Raw genomic sequence first — 15,612 nt, forward strand, 5'->3', positions numbered from 1 at the left:
ATCATACTTGCCAACCCTCCCGAATTTTCCGGGAGACTCCCGAAATTCAGCGCCTCTCCCGAAAACCTCCCGGGACAAATATTCTCCCGAAAATCTCCCGATTTTCAGCCGGAGCTGGAGGCCACGCCCCCTCCAGCTCCATGCGACCTGAGTGAGGACAGCCTTTTTTCATGACGGGAGGACAACAGGGTGACACATACTTGCCAACCTTGAGACCTCCGATTTCGGGAGGTGGGGGCTGGGGGCATGGTCGGGGGTGGGGTGGGGCGTGGTTGGGGGCGTGGTTAAGAGGGGAGGAGTATATTGACAGCTAGAATTCACCAAGTCAAGTATTTCATATATATATATATATATATATATATATATATATATATATATATATATATATATATATATATATATATATATATCTACATCCTGAAAATATGCAAACAAACTGTGTTTAGATAATTGATACTTCAAACTTGCATAAATAAATATTAAGGAATATAACATAACTTGGCTTCTGAGAGTTTCAAAATGTAATGAATAAAATGCTAAAGTTGTTGATAAACAAGCAATTATTTTAATAATTAAATATGGTCATTTTAAATGAATTATTATGATAATTTAAAATCAATTATTTCAAATATGTTTATTTTAATGTATAATTCTATGGCTGGATGTAATAAGGAGTCAAGAAAAAATACAATTAATTTTGATGTTTTCAGCAAAATATAGTAAAAATGTATTTAGTTTTTTTTTTTAAATTAATAAATATATTTATTTTTAGGTAAGATAAACATAATAATACAATTTATCTCTAGTCTGGATGATTTAGTTCTTGTCACCCTGTTGTCCTCCTGTCATGAAAAAAGGCTGTCCTCACTCAGGTCCGCATGGAGCTGGAGGGGGCGTGGCTTCCAGCTCCGGCAGAAAATCGGGAGATTTTCGGGAGAATATTTGTCCCGGGAGGTTTTCGGGAGAGGCGCTGAATTTCGGGAGTCTCCCGGAAAATTCGGGAGGGTTGGCAAGTATGGGGTGACAAGAACTAAAAAATCCAGACAAGAGATAAATTGTATTATTATGTTTATCTTACCTAAAAATAAATATATACTGTATATTAATTTTAAAAAAAACAAAAAACATTTTTACTATATTTTGCTAAAAACATCAAAATTAATTGTATTTTTATTTGTATTTTTTCTGACTCCTTATTACATCCAGCCATAGAATTATACATTAAAATAAACATATTTGAAATTATTAATTTTAAATGATCATAATAATTCATTTAAAATGACCATATTTAATTATTAAAATAATTGCTTGTTTATCAACAACTTTAGCATTTTATTCATTACATTTTGAAGCTCTCAGAAGCCAAGTTATGTTATATTCCTTAATATCTATTTATGCAAGTTTGAAGTATCAATTATCTAAACACAGTTTTGTTTGCATATTTTCAGGATGTATATATATATATATATATATATGAAATACTTGACTTGGTGAATTCTAGCTGTCAATATACTCCTCCCCTCTTAACCACGCCCCCAACCACGCCCCCCCCCACCCCCCCTCCCAAAATTGGAGGTCTCAAGGTTGGCAAGTATGGACTAAATTAGCTCAGAAAGCTAGCTCTAGCCTAAAATGTTTAGTAAATTAGCCTATCTGAGCTAATTTTTAGACATTTACCAATCAAATTTAATGGTAGAGTTGATTAATGTCATTATTACCTCTTTGAATTGATTCCTCCACAGTAAATGAGCGCTAACGAGTGTTACTGCTGCCAAAATGGCAGAGGGCAACCAGGTCATAATGCACCATTTATCATTCTGGGACTTGAAGTTAATTTTAAGACTGCTAATGTTGGAAAACGGAGATAAAAAAAAGTCCATTATCGTTTTTTTTTTTGAAGGGTTGATATTAAATGTGTAAATCTGCCGTACAATAAGGGACATGTCAAGGTGGCCGTTACATCTTTTCAAACTAGCGCTGGCGTCGCCGGCCACAAACTCGCATTGACGCAGAAACCCTCGAGGAGCCGAACGTGTGCGCCGGCGCATACGTACCTCGACAAGCGCTAAACAAACAAACAGTTAGCATTCAGAGATCCCCTAAGAAGTGAAAACACATTACCATGCTGGAGCTGACACACATGGTCCAAGTGAAACAGGAAAAAGGTGTTTTGGTGCCTCTACAAAAACAAGGCCTCAGCAGAAAAACTGGCCTTTTTTTCTGGCTACTTAGCTGGCAAGGGACATTTACACTAACAACTTTAAATGCGCCCAGTGTTTTGCGAGAAGCCTATACAGAGAGATTTCCATGGAGTTTCCCTTAGACAAACATGCACTTCAACCCAATTTCCAGCAAACACGCCCTCAGATATATAGGAGAAAAATAAATCACATTTATGCATCAGCTCTCCCATCTGGACGGCTGGAAATAACACTTAGCAGTATAGCGTGTTACATATTTAAGATTTTTGAAATACAAACCCCGTTTCCATATGAGTTGGGAAATTGTGTTGGATGTAAATATAAACGGAATACAATGATTTGCAAATCCTTTTCAACCCATATTCAATTGAATGCACTACAAAGACAACATATTTGATGTTCAAACTCATAAACTTTATTTTTTTTTTGCAAATAATAATTAACTTAGAATTTCATGGCTGCAACACGTGCCGAAGTAGTTGGGAAAGGGCATGTTCACCAGTGTGTTACATGGCCTTTCCTTTAAACAACACTCAGTAAACGTTTGGGAACTGAGGAGACACATTCCAAGGTGGAATTCTTTCTCATTCTTGCTTGATGTACAGCTTAAGCTGTTCAACAGTCCGGGGGACTCCATTGTGGTATTTTAAGCTTCATAATGCGCCACACATTTTCAATGGGAGACAGGTCTAGACTACAGGCAGGCCAGTCTAGTACCCGCACTCTTTTACTATGAAGCCACGATGTTGTAACACGTGGCTTGGCATTGTCTTGCTGAAATAAGCAGGGGCGTCCATGGTAACGTTGCTTGGATGGCAACATATGTTGCTCCAAAACCTGTATGTACCTTTCAGCATTAATGGCGCCTTCACAGATGTGTAAGTTACCCATGTCTTGGGCACTCATACACCCCCATACCATCACAGATGCTGGCTTTTCAACTTTGCGCCTATAACAATCCGGATGGTTCTTTTCCTCTTTGATCCGGAGGACACGACGTCCACAGTTTCCAAAAACAATTTGAAATGTGGACTCGTCAGACCACAGAACACTTTTCCACTTTGTATCAGTCCATCTTAGATGAGCTCAGGCCCAGCGAAGCCGACGGCGTTTCTGGGTGTTGTTGATAAACGGTTTTCGCCTTGCATAGCATAGTTTTAACTTGCACTTACAGATGTAGCGACCAACTGTAGTTACTGACAGTGGGTTTCTGAAGTGTTCCTGAGCCCATGTGGTGATATCCTTTACACACTGATGTCGCCTGTTGATGCAGTACAGCCTGAGGGATCGAAGGTCACGGGCTTAGCTGCTTACGTGCAGTGATTTCTCCAGATTCTCTGAACCCTCTGATGATATAACGGACCGTAGATGGTGAAATCCCTAAATTCCTTGCAATAGCTGGTTGAGAAAGTTTGTTTTTAAACTGTTCAACAATTTGCTCACGCATTTGTTGACAAAGTGGTGACCCTCGCCCCATCCTTGTTTGTGAATGACTGAGCATTTCATGGACTCTACTTTTATACCCAATCATGGCACCCACCTGTTCCCAATTTGCCTGTTCACCTGTGAGATGTTCCAAATAAGTCTTTGATGAGCATTCCTCAACTTTATCAGTATTTATTGCCACTGTTCCCAACTTCTTTGTCACGTGAACAGTTTGAAGTTTGAACATCAAATATGTTGTCTTTGTAGCATATTCAACTGAATATGGGTTGAAAATGATTTGCAAATCATTGTATTCCGTTTTTATTTACATCTAACACAATTTCCCAACTCATATGGAAACGGGGTTTGTATATAAAATTGAAATGTATTTATATTGTAGACCTATGGGGAGGTTTCTTAGCAAGCAGTGTGTTCGGTGCTTCTTTTCATTGAGTGCCCTACGAACGCCCTATTGACTTTTGATCAAACTCTTGTATTGGTTATGAAGGCATACCTAATATAGTATTAAATTGTCCATAAATCTGCAAACGCCCCTCGCGTGACGAATAACACAAGACCACAATATCTGCTCAAATCCACCTCTCTATTTGGAGAAAATCTGCATGGAATCTCTGCCGTGCTTCACGTTTGCCTGCCGAGACATATTTGTATGGCTCTTCATCCCTACCAGACTGCCGGCCTTGTTTTGTTGCCAAATATTTAAAGGTTTTTGACTTGTCAATCCACAGCAGCTGCTGCTAGTTTTGCTCCACCAGTTTTTTTATTTTAACAAGCAGGTGGGGGGGATTCACTTGTCTGGTCTCGCGTATCAGGACCTTTAGTACTTTTCTCGGCTAGACACATTATATTTTGAGTGGCAAAACCAAGTATTGCAAGGTACAATTCTTAATAACTCATCCGGGATTCCATATTGGGGTAAACCACTACCGGTTGCTTCGTTGGTCCAGAAGAGTCGTCACTGACATGACTAGATATGACAAAAGTAATCACGTTTGCTAACGTCGGCTGTGACCATACTGTTCAGTCTTCGATGCAGCACCCAATTTCTTGCTGTCCTTATAGTCTTTTTGGATAAAACACAATTACCCCATATCCTTGTTCTCCGTCTTTCTTGTGATGCATCCAATGGCCTATGGTATTTGTACATTTTTGCGTCACGATTGTATTAGAACTATTGTAAAACCAATGAGTCAACTCACTGAGCAGCCATGACACGCCTGTGTGCATTGCCAACGTCATAACAACATGGTTTTTAAGGTGCGGTGGCTTTTATTTTGCCATGGCGGGTCGCCACAATCCATTATATTAAGGGAAACCCTGCAATTTGAGAGACATTTTCATCTGGTGGTGAGCTATAAGTCTTTTTGGATAAAATTCAATTACCCCAAATCCTTGTTCTCCGCCTTTCTTGTGATGCATCCAATGGCCTATGGTATTTGTGCGCAAATACAAGGCTATATATGTATATATATATATATATATATATATATATATATATATATATATATATATATATATATATATATATATATATATATCAGTGACGTGCAGTCACTAGAGACAGGTGAGGCGGGGCCTCACCTGCCATCATGGAAAGAAACAAAATGTAAAAAGAAAAACATATATATTAAATTGTTAAATGTATCCAGTGATTATACTATAAAGTTATTTTCCATTTAACTTCACCAGTTTTAGATTATTTTTATTCAAAATCGCTGAATTTTCACATTTGCCGAACAGCAGCCAGTCGAGGCACGTCACTCAGTGCCTCGACATGGACGGACTCGGCTAACTGCTGGTCTGCTGTGCAGTGAGACCGTATTGCTATATGAATTATATTATACATTTCCATAGTTTAGTTAGCTGAGGTATATAATGTACAGTGTATTTTGTCAACAACTGTATGTGTGTAAAGTATTTCTTGTGCTGAGCGATCATAAAACGGCTGCAAAAGACGCACTGTGTGAGGCTCGCCTCCTGCACCCCCGCCGTTATGCCCGTTTGATTGTGGACTATTACTGACACCTTGTGGCGATGGGAAATGTTGCGCGTCATTAGTTTGGGCACTTCCGGTTTACGATCTTAGTCCAGTTTATGAGACAATGAGAGTCAGACAAGTTGTATTAGCTCTTACAAGCCTTGGAAAAGATAAGTCTGTAAGTAAACTGTTTGACTTGTTTATGTGGCTCAATATGAAGGTGGAAAGTGGCTAAATTTGATAGTAAGATGTGTATTGAAAAAACGATTTATGTGCACTAATTTAATGGATGTTTGAGGACCCAAAATGGCTGCCAGTCGTGTATTTCCACCATCGAAGTAGTTTCAACGCTCAGCAGTATTTGTTTGGTGATAATGCTGTATATTTGTGTAAAGCTAATGTTTACATATTGTGTATTACATTTCAGTATGTTGGTTGAATCATATAGCTTATACATTGTCATTGTGTGTATTTCAGTTTTACAAATAAATAAATAAAATAAAAGTCCAGTGCAAGACAAAGCAAGATCAACAACAATAAAGAGCCTAAATAGATTCATCTGCTTTGGAACTTTATTAGAACGTCCTGGATTGGTTGTTAGCTGTCTGCCAAGCTGTATAACCTCAACACATATAGTGAGGGCAGAACACCCGCCGTAGAATTGTTATATCAACTAAAGCCCACACTGCAGACTGCAGGTGTACCTAATTCACAACTCCTCCAACACGAACATTATTGTTTTTGCACTTTTTGGCTTCTTATTAAATAACTTTTGTAACCTATTTTCATGGGCTTTCCTCTTTGTGATGTTAAGTTCCTGTTATGCGCTGTTATACAGTATATGCCTTGAGCTCTTATTTTGAAGGCGCTAAGAGCGGAAGTGATGTCACGTTGCAGAGGTTTTTGAAAGAAGGTAAATAAAGTGGTCCTCGTGTAAACTGGAGCCTCCGTGTTTGTTATTTTGTAGTTTCATACAGTATAGGCGACATTTATAAACCCTCGGTTACACTTTTTTAAGTAGATTCAATCTTGCACGTGGAAAGTTGAAGTGAGGGCTTTAGTTGCGGCGCATGGACTTAATTTCTAAGTAAAGGTAAGACCATAATAACGTTTTTTTTTATTAAATGTGCTTTTTTGTGTGCTACAGTTTGTATGTGTAAAGTTAAAGTTAAGTTAAAGTACCAATGATTGTCACACACACTAGGTGTAATGAAATTTGTCTTCTGCATTTGACCCATCCCCTGGTTCACCCCCTGGGAGGTGAGGGGAGCAGTGGGCAGCAGCGGCGCTGCGCCTGGGAATCATTTTTGGTGATTTAACCCCCAATTCCAACCCTTGATGCTGAGTGCCAAGCAGGGAAGAATGCTGGTATGAGCTTTTAAACATAACCCGTTAACTGCTGCCAATCAAATGGTGAATAAGATACTCTTTAGGGTTCATATGTTTGTAAATCTGACTGTGATGAAGTCAGTGCCTCACCAGCCATCAACCTCACCGCACGTCCCTGATATATATATATTTATACTGTAACGACTTGCTGGTGTTAAAGTTTATGTCCAGGTAATATTGATATTCCCATGATCGTGAACACAACATGTTGGAAGGAGGAAGTATTCTTGTGTGTCTAGGAGTGAAGCATGGAGATGGACGTGTGTGCACGAGACAGAACTTGAGTCGAATTGGGCTGGTTGTCAGCATTAAATTGTCAATTAAAGTTAAAAAGAGCGTCAGACTTTGTGTCACTTCTTCCCAATGCTACCATACGTCATATTACTTTAATTTGTTTTATGTAAAAAAATAAAAACACCTTGTTTTTAAGGTGCGGTGGCTTTTATTTTGTCATGGCGGGTCGCCACGATCAATTATATTAAGGGAAACCCTGCAATTTGAGAGACATTTTCATCTGGTGGTGAGCTATAAGTCTTTTTGGATAAAATTAAATTACCCCAAAATCTTGTTCTCCGCCTTTCTTGTGATGCATCCAATGGCCTATGGTATTTGTTCCTTTTTACGACACTATTGTATTAGAACTATTGTGAAACCAATGAGTCAACTCACTGAGCAGCCATGACACTCCTCCATTATGAAGCTTGTTAGCTTTCGTTGTCGGTCGGGAAAAACAATGTTTGAAGACAGAGCTTGTTATTGGAGTCACTTTTGCTGCAAATGTAGATCCAAAGAAAGGAGGCTGATGGGCTTTACATCGTCCAAAATAGTCATTTACATACCAGAAACCGTCGATTAACAGCTGACCAATCACAGCAATTATGGTCCGCATTGCTGCAAAGCGAAGTTGCATTTTTTTAGGAGGTGCATGGATCCGGCGTCTTGTGCGCTATCGCCTCAAGCTTGAGGCTTAATTCATACTAACAGACTTCTTCTCCATTTTATCTCCAGGCCTTTACGACAAATGTTTCTACGCCTCCAGTGACCGAGGCTGGCTTCTTGGCATCCAGTCCGTAAGCGAACACGGCAACCGCGATCCCCGCTTCTTTTTTTCCTTGAAGACGGACCGTGCCCACAAGGCGACCGCCATCCACTCAAACGCCCGCTACGTACCCAATCAGTGGGCCCACCTGGCCGTCACCTACAACGGCATCTACATGAAGCTCTTCGTCAACGGCGCCCAGGTTGGCGTGAGTCGGGAGCAATCTGGCGACGTCTTCAGTCACCTGACCAAAAAGTGCAAAGTGCTGATGATTGGCGGGAATGCGTTGAATCATAACTACCGGGGCTCGGTTGAGAGGGTGGCTCTATGGAGGCAGGCTCGGGATCAGAGGCAGATTATCAGGGACATGCAGGGCCACGAGGATCCGCAAGATCTACCTCAACTGGTCATACGTGAAACATTTGAGCACCCGGGCAGGAAGTGGCTGACTGTGAAAGATGGTAGCTTCCCTCAGCCGGAGCAGAGGGGAAGTGGGCGGATAGGTTTTGAAGGAAATGCCCATGGATTATTAGATACTACATTAGAGCCTCCAGTTTGTGGTCAAACTGTCTGTGACAATGTCAAGGTCATCGAAAACTACAACCATCTTTGGAGCTTTCGCCGTGCCAAGAAAGTACGGTACCGTGTGATAAACATCTGGGACGACACTCGGACCAAGCCAACCGTGTCGGACCACCAGATCATCCTGCAGCACCAGCAGCTTAACGACGCCTTCAGCCCTTACAACATCACCTGGGAGCTCAGCATCCACAACGTCACCAACTCCTCCCTGAGGAACCGCTTGATTCTCGCTGACTGTGACATCAGCAAAGTGGGCGATGACGCCTGCAACCCAGAGTGCAACCACCCGCTCACCGGGTACGACGCCGGTGACTGCGTGTCGCGGCACCGGAGCCGCTGCCCCGAGAGCAAGCAGGGCAACGGCATTTGCGATGCGGAATGTAACTGGGATGATTTCTTCTACGATCTTGGCGACTGTTGCAACCCCGACGTGACGGACGTGACCAAGACATGCTTCAACCGCTCCTCGCCATACAAGTAAGAAAACTCCTTGCTTCATGCTTGATTTGGTTGTCTTTAAAAAAAAAAATTTTTACAAAACAATTCCAGTAAACCAACTCCACATCTCTCACGCCTTCTTCCATTAATCAAACGTCAAATCTTTCCATGTTCTCCGGCCCTGCAAGATGGGCTTGGAAGTCGAGTCACACTGCTTCCTGACCATTTGGTTTGCGGCTGACGTGTAACTCAACTCCCAGCCTGTGTGGCCTGGGAAATCCTCCGGGGGGCAGCTCGTCCAATCTTCCCCTGGCCTGGTTCAATCAGTGTTCCACACGGAAGCGGGGCAAAAACAAATGCAACAGGATGATTCTCCAAGTAGCAAATACGCAAGGCAGACGGATAATTTTTTTTTCTGGTATCCATTTTTCAACTACTACCCCCTTTTCCCTTTTTCTCCTTTGTATCCTGTGGCCAGTGGTCCTAATTAAGCCGTCTTGATTGGAGGCGGCGGTTGATTCGGAAAGAGTGAGATTGTAAACAGAGTGCAAGAGCAAATAGAGGTCAGGCCAGAATGGCTTTTTCGCTCGTAGCTATGGAAATTATTCTAGACATGCTGCTCTCCCTAGGAAACCGCACAGACGTGTTTCCTTGGGAGGCAGGTGAGGGTCCCCAAACACGGGTAAGCTGAACATTTCCATTGAAAAACAGTGGAAAAATTGTCAATTCTTCTTCCAGGTAAAACGTGGATTGTGGTGTTCTACGAGGCTCTTTCATAAATCTATTGAGGTTTATTTTGGTTCCAATGTTGTTGTGGTTTCTAAATGATTAGTAAAAGCCGGCAGGGATGATGCGTCTTTGGAATTCTAAAGGTCTCTGCCAGTCTTGAGCATTTTTTTCTTTTTCTGGTACACAAGTAGCCTTGACTTAGAGCAAAACAGGGAATAGTATCGTCATAATATGCAAAATTGACTTTTTTTTTTCCATAGTCAGGTTTTTTTTCAAGTTACACATAGGGACATCACTTGATTGTGTACCGAGAGTCTGCTCATGAGCACCACATGTGAGACAAATCTATCATCTCCCTCTAAGGCAGAAACGATTAATCGTTTAATTTCATTCGAAAATTAACTTTTAAGTACGAGGCAATAGTTTCCGCACAATAGAGCACACTTTAGAGTGGCGGTGTGTGGGTATGCCTGTGTGGCAGTGAACAGTTGAGACTTTCAAAATAATTTTTGGGATAATGCACACATGTTAAAAGTGCAATTTCAACGTTGATGATATGCATTTGTCCTACAAAAAAGAATGAGGTTCTCAAACGGCTGCCTTTGAACTTTCATGACATCGTGAAAGACTCTTTCCTCGTTGACATGATACCCTTGCTAAAATATCCCAATTCCCTTCTTCTAGAACGCTTTGCTACACATCTTAAGATAACTATGCCAACAATGAGCAGTCAATCAGCTACGGAGGTTGGAACGGTAAATTTGATCATTTGGTCTTTCTTCCGCGAATAGGTTAACCATGTAGCTCCTGTTAAAATATCAGAATCAGAATCGTTTTATTGCCATTGTTTGAGAATGGGTTCACAAACTAGGAATTCTCCTCTGTGCAATCGTGCAATATAATACACATATAACACAGATTTGGTAATAACAAGAGCTGTAACTGAGCTATCAGATCTTGTTATAGACTTAGAAGGAATTCTAGGGAGCTACTGTTAGGAGTTATTGTTCATGTGCCTGATGGCCGAGGGGAAAAAACGTTCAGGTGGCGGGAGGTGTGGGTCTGGATGGACCGTAGTCTCCTGCCTAAGGGGAGAGGGGAGAATAGTTTGTGTCCAGGGTGAGAAGAGTCAGCTGTGATCCGACCCACACGCCTCCTGGTCCTGGAGGAGAACAAGTCCTGTAGGGATGGGAGCTTGCAGCCAATCACCTTCTCAGAAGCACGTACCATGCGCTGCAGGCGTTGCTTATCCTGGACTGTGGCGCCGGGGAACCACATGGTGATGGAGGAGGTCAGGATGGACTCGATGATGGCTGAGTAAAACTGCACCAGCATCTCGGTCGGCACCTTAAGTTTCCTCAGCTGCCGCAGGAAGTACATCCTCTGCTGGGCCTTCTTGATGAGGGAGCTGATGGTCGACTCCCACTTGAGGTCTTGGGTGATGGTAGTGCCCAAAAGACGGAAGGAGTCCACAATGGAGACGGTGGTGGGAGAGTCAATCAGGGTGAGGGGGGATGGTCGGGCTGTGACTTTCCTGAAGTCCATGATCATCTCCACAGTTTTCTGGGCGTTCAGCTCCAGGTTGTTGTGGCTGCACCAGGACCGGTCCACCTCTCTCCTGTAGGCGGACTCATCGCCATCCGAGATGAGCCCGATGAGGGTAGTGTCATCCGCAAACTTGAGCAGTTTTACGGACTGGTGACTGGAGGTGCAGCAGTTTGTGTATAGGGAGAAGAGCCAGGGGAAGAGTACACAGCCCTGAGGAGTACCAGTGTTCGTGGTTATATGACCGTAATGCTAGCTCGGTCACACTTGTAGCTAAGCTATTGTTGTTTGTAACCTCCTCTCCCACTACTTAATGTTGCGTTGTTGTCACACGGCATTCAATCGATCGCAACTGGACTGTTTGGTTTGTTTTAGAAGACGTTTAGCCTCTCATCCGAGTAGGCATTATCAATTGATGCTCATAGGCTTGATTGGTCAGATCTAGTCTTGGGTTTGTTTTACTTGTTTTCTTGCATTTTTTCAGCGGACAAGTGCGGAGGCAGTCAGTTGTAAATAGCACTTCCTGCAACCATACACTTTTTGGAGGGAAGCTAGTTTGCATTAAAGGGGAACATTATCACCAGACCTATGTAAGCGTCAATATATACCTTGATGTTACAGAAAAAAGACCATATATTTTTTTAACCGATTTCCGAACTCTAAATGGGTGAATTTTGGCGAATTAAACGCCTTTCTATTATTCGCTCTCGTCACATCGGGAAGCAATACGCCATTTTCTCAAACACATTACAAACACCGAGTCAAATCAGCTCCGTTATTTTCCGTTTTTTCGACTGTTTTCCGTACCTTGGAGACATCATGCCTCGTCGGTGTGTTGTCGGAGGGTGTAACAACACGAACAGGGACGGATTCAAGTTGCACCAGTGGCCCAAAGATGCGAAAGTGGCAAGAAATTGGACGTTTGTTCCGCACACTTTACCGACGAAAGCTATGCTACGACAGAGATGGCAAGAATGTATGTATATCCTGCGACATTCAAAGCAGATGCATTTCCAACGATAAAGTCAAAGAAATCTTCCGCCAGACCCCCAGGAAAAGAGAGCGGATGAGGGTATGTCTACAGAATATATTAATTGATGAAAACTGGGCTGTCTGCACTCTCAAAGTGCATGTTGTTGCCAAATGTATTTCATATGCTGTAAACCTAGTTCATAGTTGTTAGTTTCCTTTAATGCCAAACAAACACATACCAATCGTTGGTTAGAAGGCGACCGCCGAATTCGTCCTCGCTTTCTCCCGTGTCCCTGGCTGTCGTGTCGTTTTCGTCGGTTTCGCTTGCATACGGTTCAAACCGATATGGCTCAATAGCTTCAGTTTCTTCTTCAATTTCGTTTTCGCTACCTGCCTCCACACTACAATCATCCGTTTCAATACATGCATAATCTGTTGAATCGCTTAAGCCGCTGAAATCCGAGTCTGAATCCGAGCTAATGTCGCTATACCTTGCTGTTCTAGCCGCCATGTTTGTTTGTATCGGCATCACTATGTGACGTCACAGGAAAATGGACGGGTGTATATAACGATAGTTAAAATCAGGCACTTTGAAGCTTTTTTTAGGGATATTGTGTGATGGGTAAAATTTTGAAAAAAACTTCGAAAAATAAAATAAGCCACTGGGAACTGATTTTTAATGGTTTTAACCCTTCTGAAATTGTGATAATGTTCCCCTTTAAAGCTATTTGCAAAATAAAAAACGGATGTGGTCCTAGAAGTAAGCTATTTTAAACTGTCTAAATACCAGCATCAAGTCTAGATTTTTTCTTAACACACTTCCAATAAACTATTCAGAGATTTACTGTATATAAAAGGACGAAACATCGTATATCACGGGACCATTAGGATTATTGTGACAGCGTAAACTGAGCAATGGAGATGGCTGGTTTCAATCACAACTGAAGCTTGGGAGCGCTGTCCGTCCGCCGCAGTCCCTTTTGTTTGAAATGGCCGCTAAATAGCAACAACGATGGCGTTTAATTAACAACGGCGGAGAGCAAAAGCAGGTGGGTTTCACATCCCTTCCAGCTTAGTCATCCTTGTTCGAAGCTCATTCATCAAGTGGCTGGGGAGAATCTGCTTGATTTAGCCATCAACAACTGGCTGCCAGTGTCCAAATCTCCCTGGTATTTGAAAGATGGGTGTGGGGGTGTTGAAGCATACCAGAAAGAAAGAAAGAAAAACAGGGCGAGAGTCTCATTCACAATCATCATCCTCAAGTGGCTGCTTGTGTTGCATTGATTATGGTATGTCGATGGTATGCGCGACAGACATTTTTGGACTCCTGCTTCTGGAATGCTGCATGAACAATGCACTTTGTATTTTGTGTATTGTTATCCAAGCCTTTGGGTTTTGGCACATCTTTCTTGTTTTTTTGATGGCACATCCCATCATTTTTGTCAAACATTCTTTCATCTGGAAAACACTTAAACATTTACTCTCCTGAATGTACAGTTCAGTATAAACGGACAGCTTTATATCAGGGATCTCAAACTCAATTTAACTGGGGGCCGCTGGAAGTAGAGTCCGGGTGAGGCTGGGCCCCACAGATTATTCACTTCAGAATCACATTTTAGTAACAGGACTACATATGTTATGGTAGGCCTGAAGTCATTATTAATGAAAACATATTATTATATTCATTAAATAATTTTTGACACTCTTCCGTTCCCAAGGAGAGGGTCAGAGAAACTTCTGCTTGCTTAATGGTAGTTGCTCTTTGTGTTGCCCAATGTGTGTTTGTTTCGCTTTAATTTTTTTGTTTTTTCACAATTATTGTAGTTAATGTCTAGTGGGATTCAAGATTGACATAATATATTTAACTATTACATGGTAAAAAGAATGAAATTAAGTAGAGGGCCACACAGTATGGGCCTGTGTTTGAGACCCCTTGCTTTATATGAATCATGCTTTTGGCATGAATCTGACATATTTGCCCCCACTTTACATATATGTATATATATATATATATAAATATATATATATAAGTTGAGGTTACTGTGGTTTATCTGTTATACAATGCTCAATACCGGGGTAGAGCGGAATATACGTTAGGTCAGGAAAACAAAACACAGAGGCTATTTCATCCCTACAAGCCTGTTTCTCAGGTTTCCCTGCTCTTCAAGGTTTTTATTATTATTATTATTATTTTTATAAAATCTCCTGAAGAGCAGGGAAACCTGCGAAACAGGCTTGTAGGGATGAACTAGCCTCTGTGTTTTTTTTTCCTGATCTAATGTAAATACAGTATATATATATATATATATATATATATATATATATATATATATATATATATATATATATATATATATATATATATATATATATATATACATATATACATATATAAATATATATACAAACGTATATATATACACACACACACACACACAAATACATATATATATATATATATATATATACATATGTATATATATATATATATATATATATATATATATATATATATATATATATATATATATATATATGTATATATATATATATATATGTATATATATATATATATATATATATATATATATATATATATATATAAATATATATATAAATATATATATATATATATATATATATATATATATATATATATATATACATATTTATATAGATATATATTTATTAGAGCTGTCAACCATCACACGTTAACACATGTGATTAATAAAAATACATTATCGCGTTATCAAATATAAATGATGATTAATCACTTTCGGGTTAAAGCTGAACCCGGAAAACACGCGCATTTGTTACAGTCTGTGATCTTGAATTTACCATGAATTGATTAACGTGGACCCCGATTTAAACAAGTTGAACAATTTATGCAGGTGTTTCCATTTAGTGGTCAATTGTACGGAATATGTACTGCACTCTGCAATCTACTAATAAAAGTTTCAATCAATCAATCAATCAATCACAATGAGAGGGGGCCGATTTCGCTTTAAAACAGAACTTTGGATAAAACTAAGGTATTTTTGGTGTTGCAGCGACAAACATTTTTATCATTGGCGCACATCAAGTTTAAAATACCATCTTAAAGCGAAACACGTACTCGAGGATGTCGCAGACAGTGTTGTCAATCATCTTGGCGAATTATTTTGTAAACAGCTACTAGCGACAAATCTTGTGACTTTTCCCATCGACAAGAAACAAAAAAGAACGCTAAGCTGGTAAATTTTACTGATTCAATGTTGTCACCAAAAGTAGCACAGTTAAAAAACTTGGGGAGG

The 15,612-nt window shown here is 40.5% G+C and overlaps 1 protein-coding gene across 1 annotated transcript in view; it reads left to right on the top strand.

Annotated features, from left to right (window-relative positions):
- Positions 1–15,612, top strand: part of pappaa (pregnancy-associated plasma protein A, pappalysin 1a) — a 288,874-nt gene that overhangs the window by 23,409 nt on the left and 249,853 nt on the right. Inside the window, exon 2 of the mRNA XM_061927311.1 lies at positions 8,023–9,112. Coding sequence (XP_061783295.1) covers positions 8,023–9,112 — 1,090 coding nt within the window. The remainder of the gene's footprint in view (positions 1–8,022; positions 9,113–15,612) is intronic.

The sequence above is a fragment of the Nerophis lumbriciformis genome, linkage group LG32 (genome assembly GCF_033978685.3).
Source record: "Nerophis lumbriciformis linkage group LG32, RoL_Nlum_v2.1, whole genome shotgun sequence".
In the NCBI taxonomy this organism is placed as follows: domain Eukaryota; kingdom Metazoa; phylum Chordata; class Actinopteri; order Syngnathiformes; family Syngnathidae; genus Nerophis; species Nerophis lumbriciformis.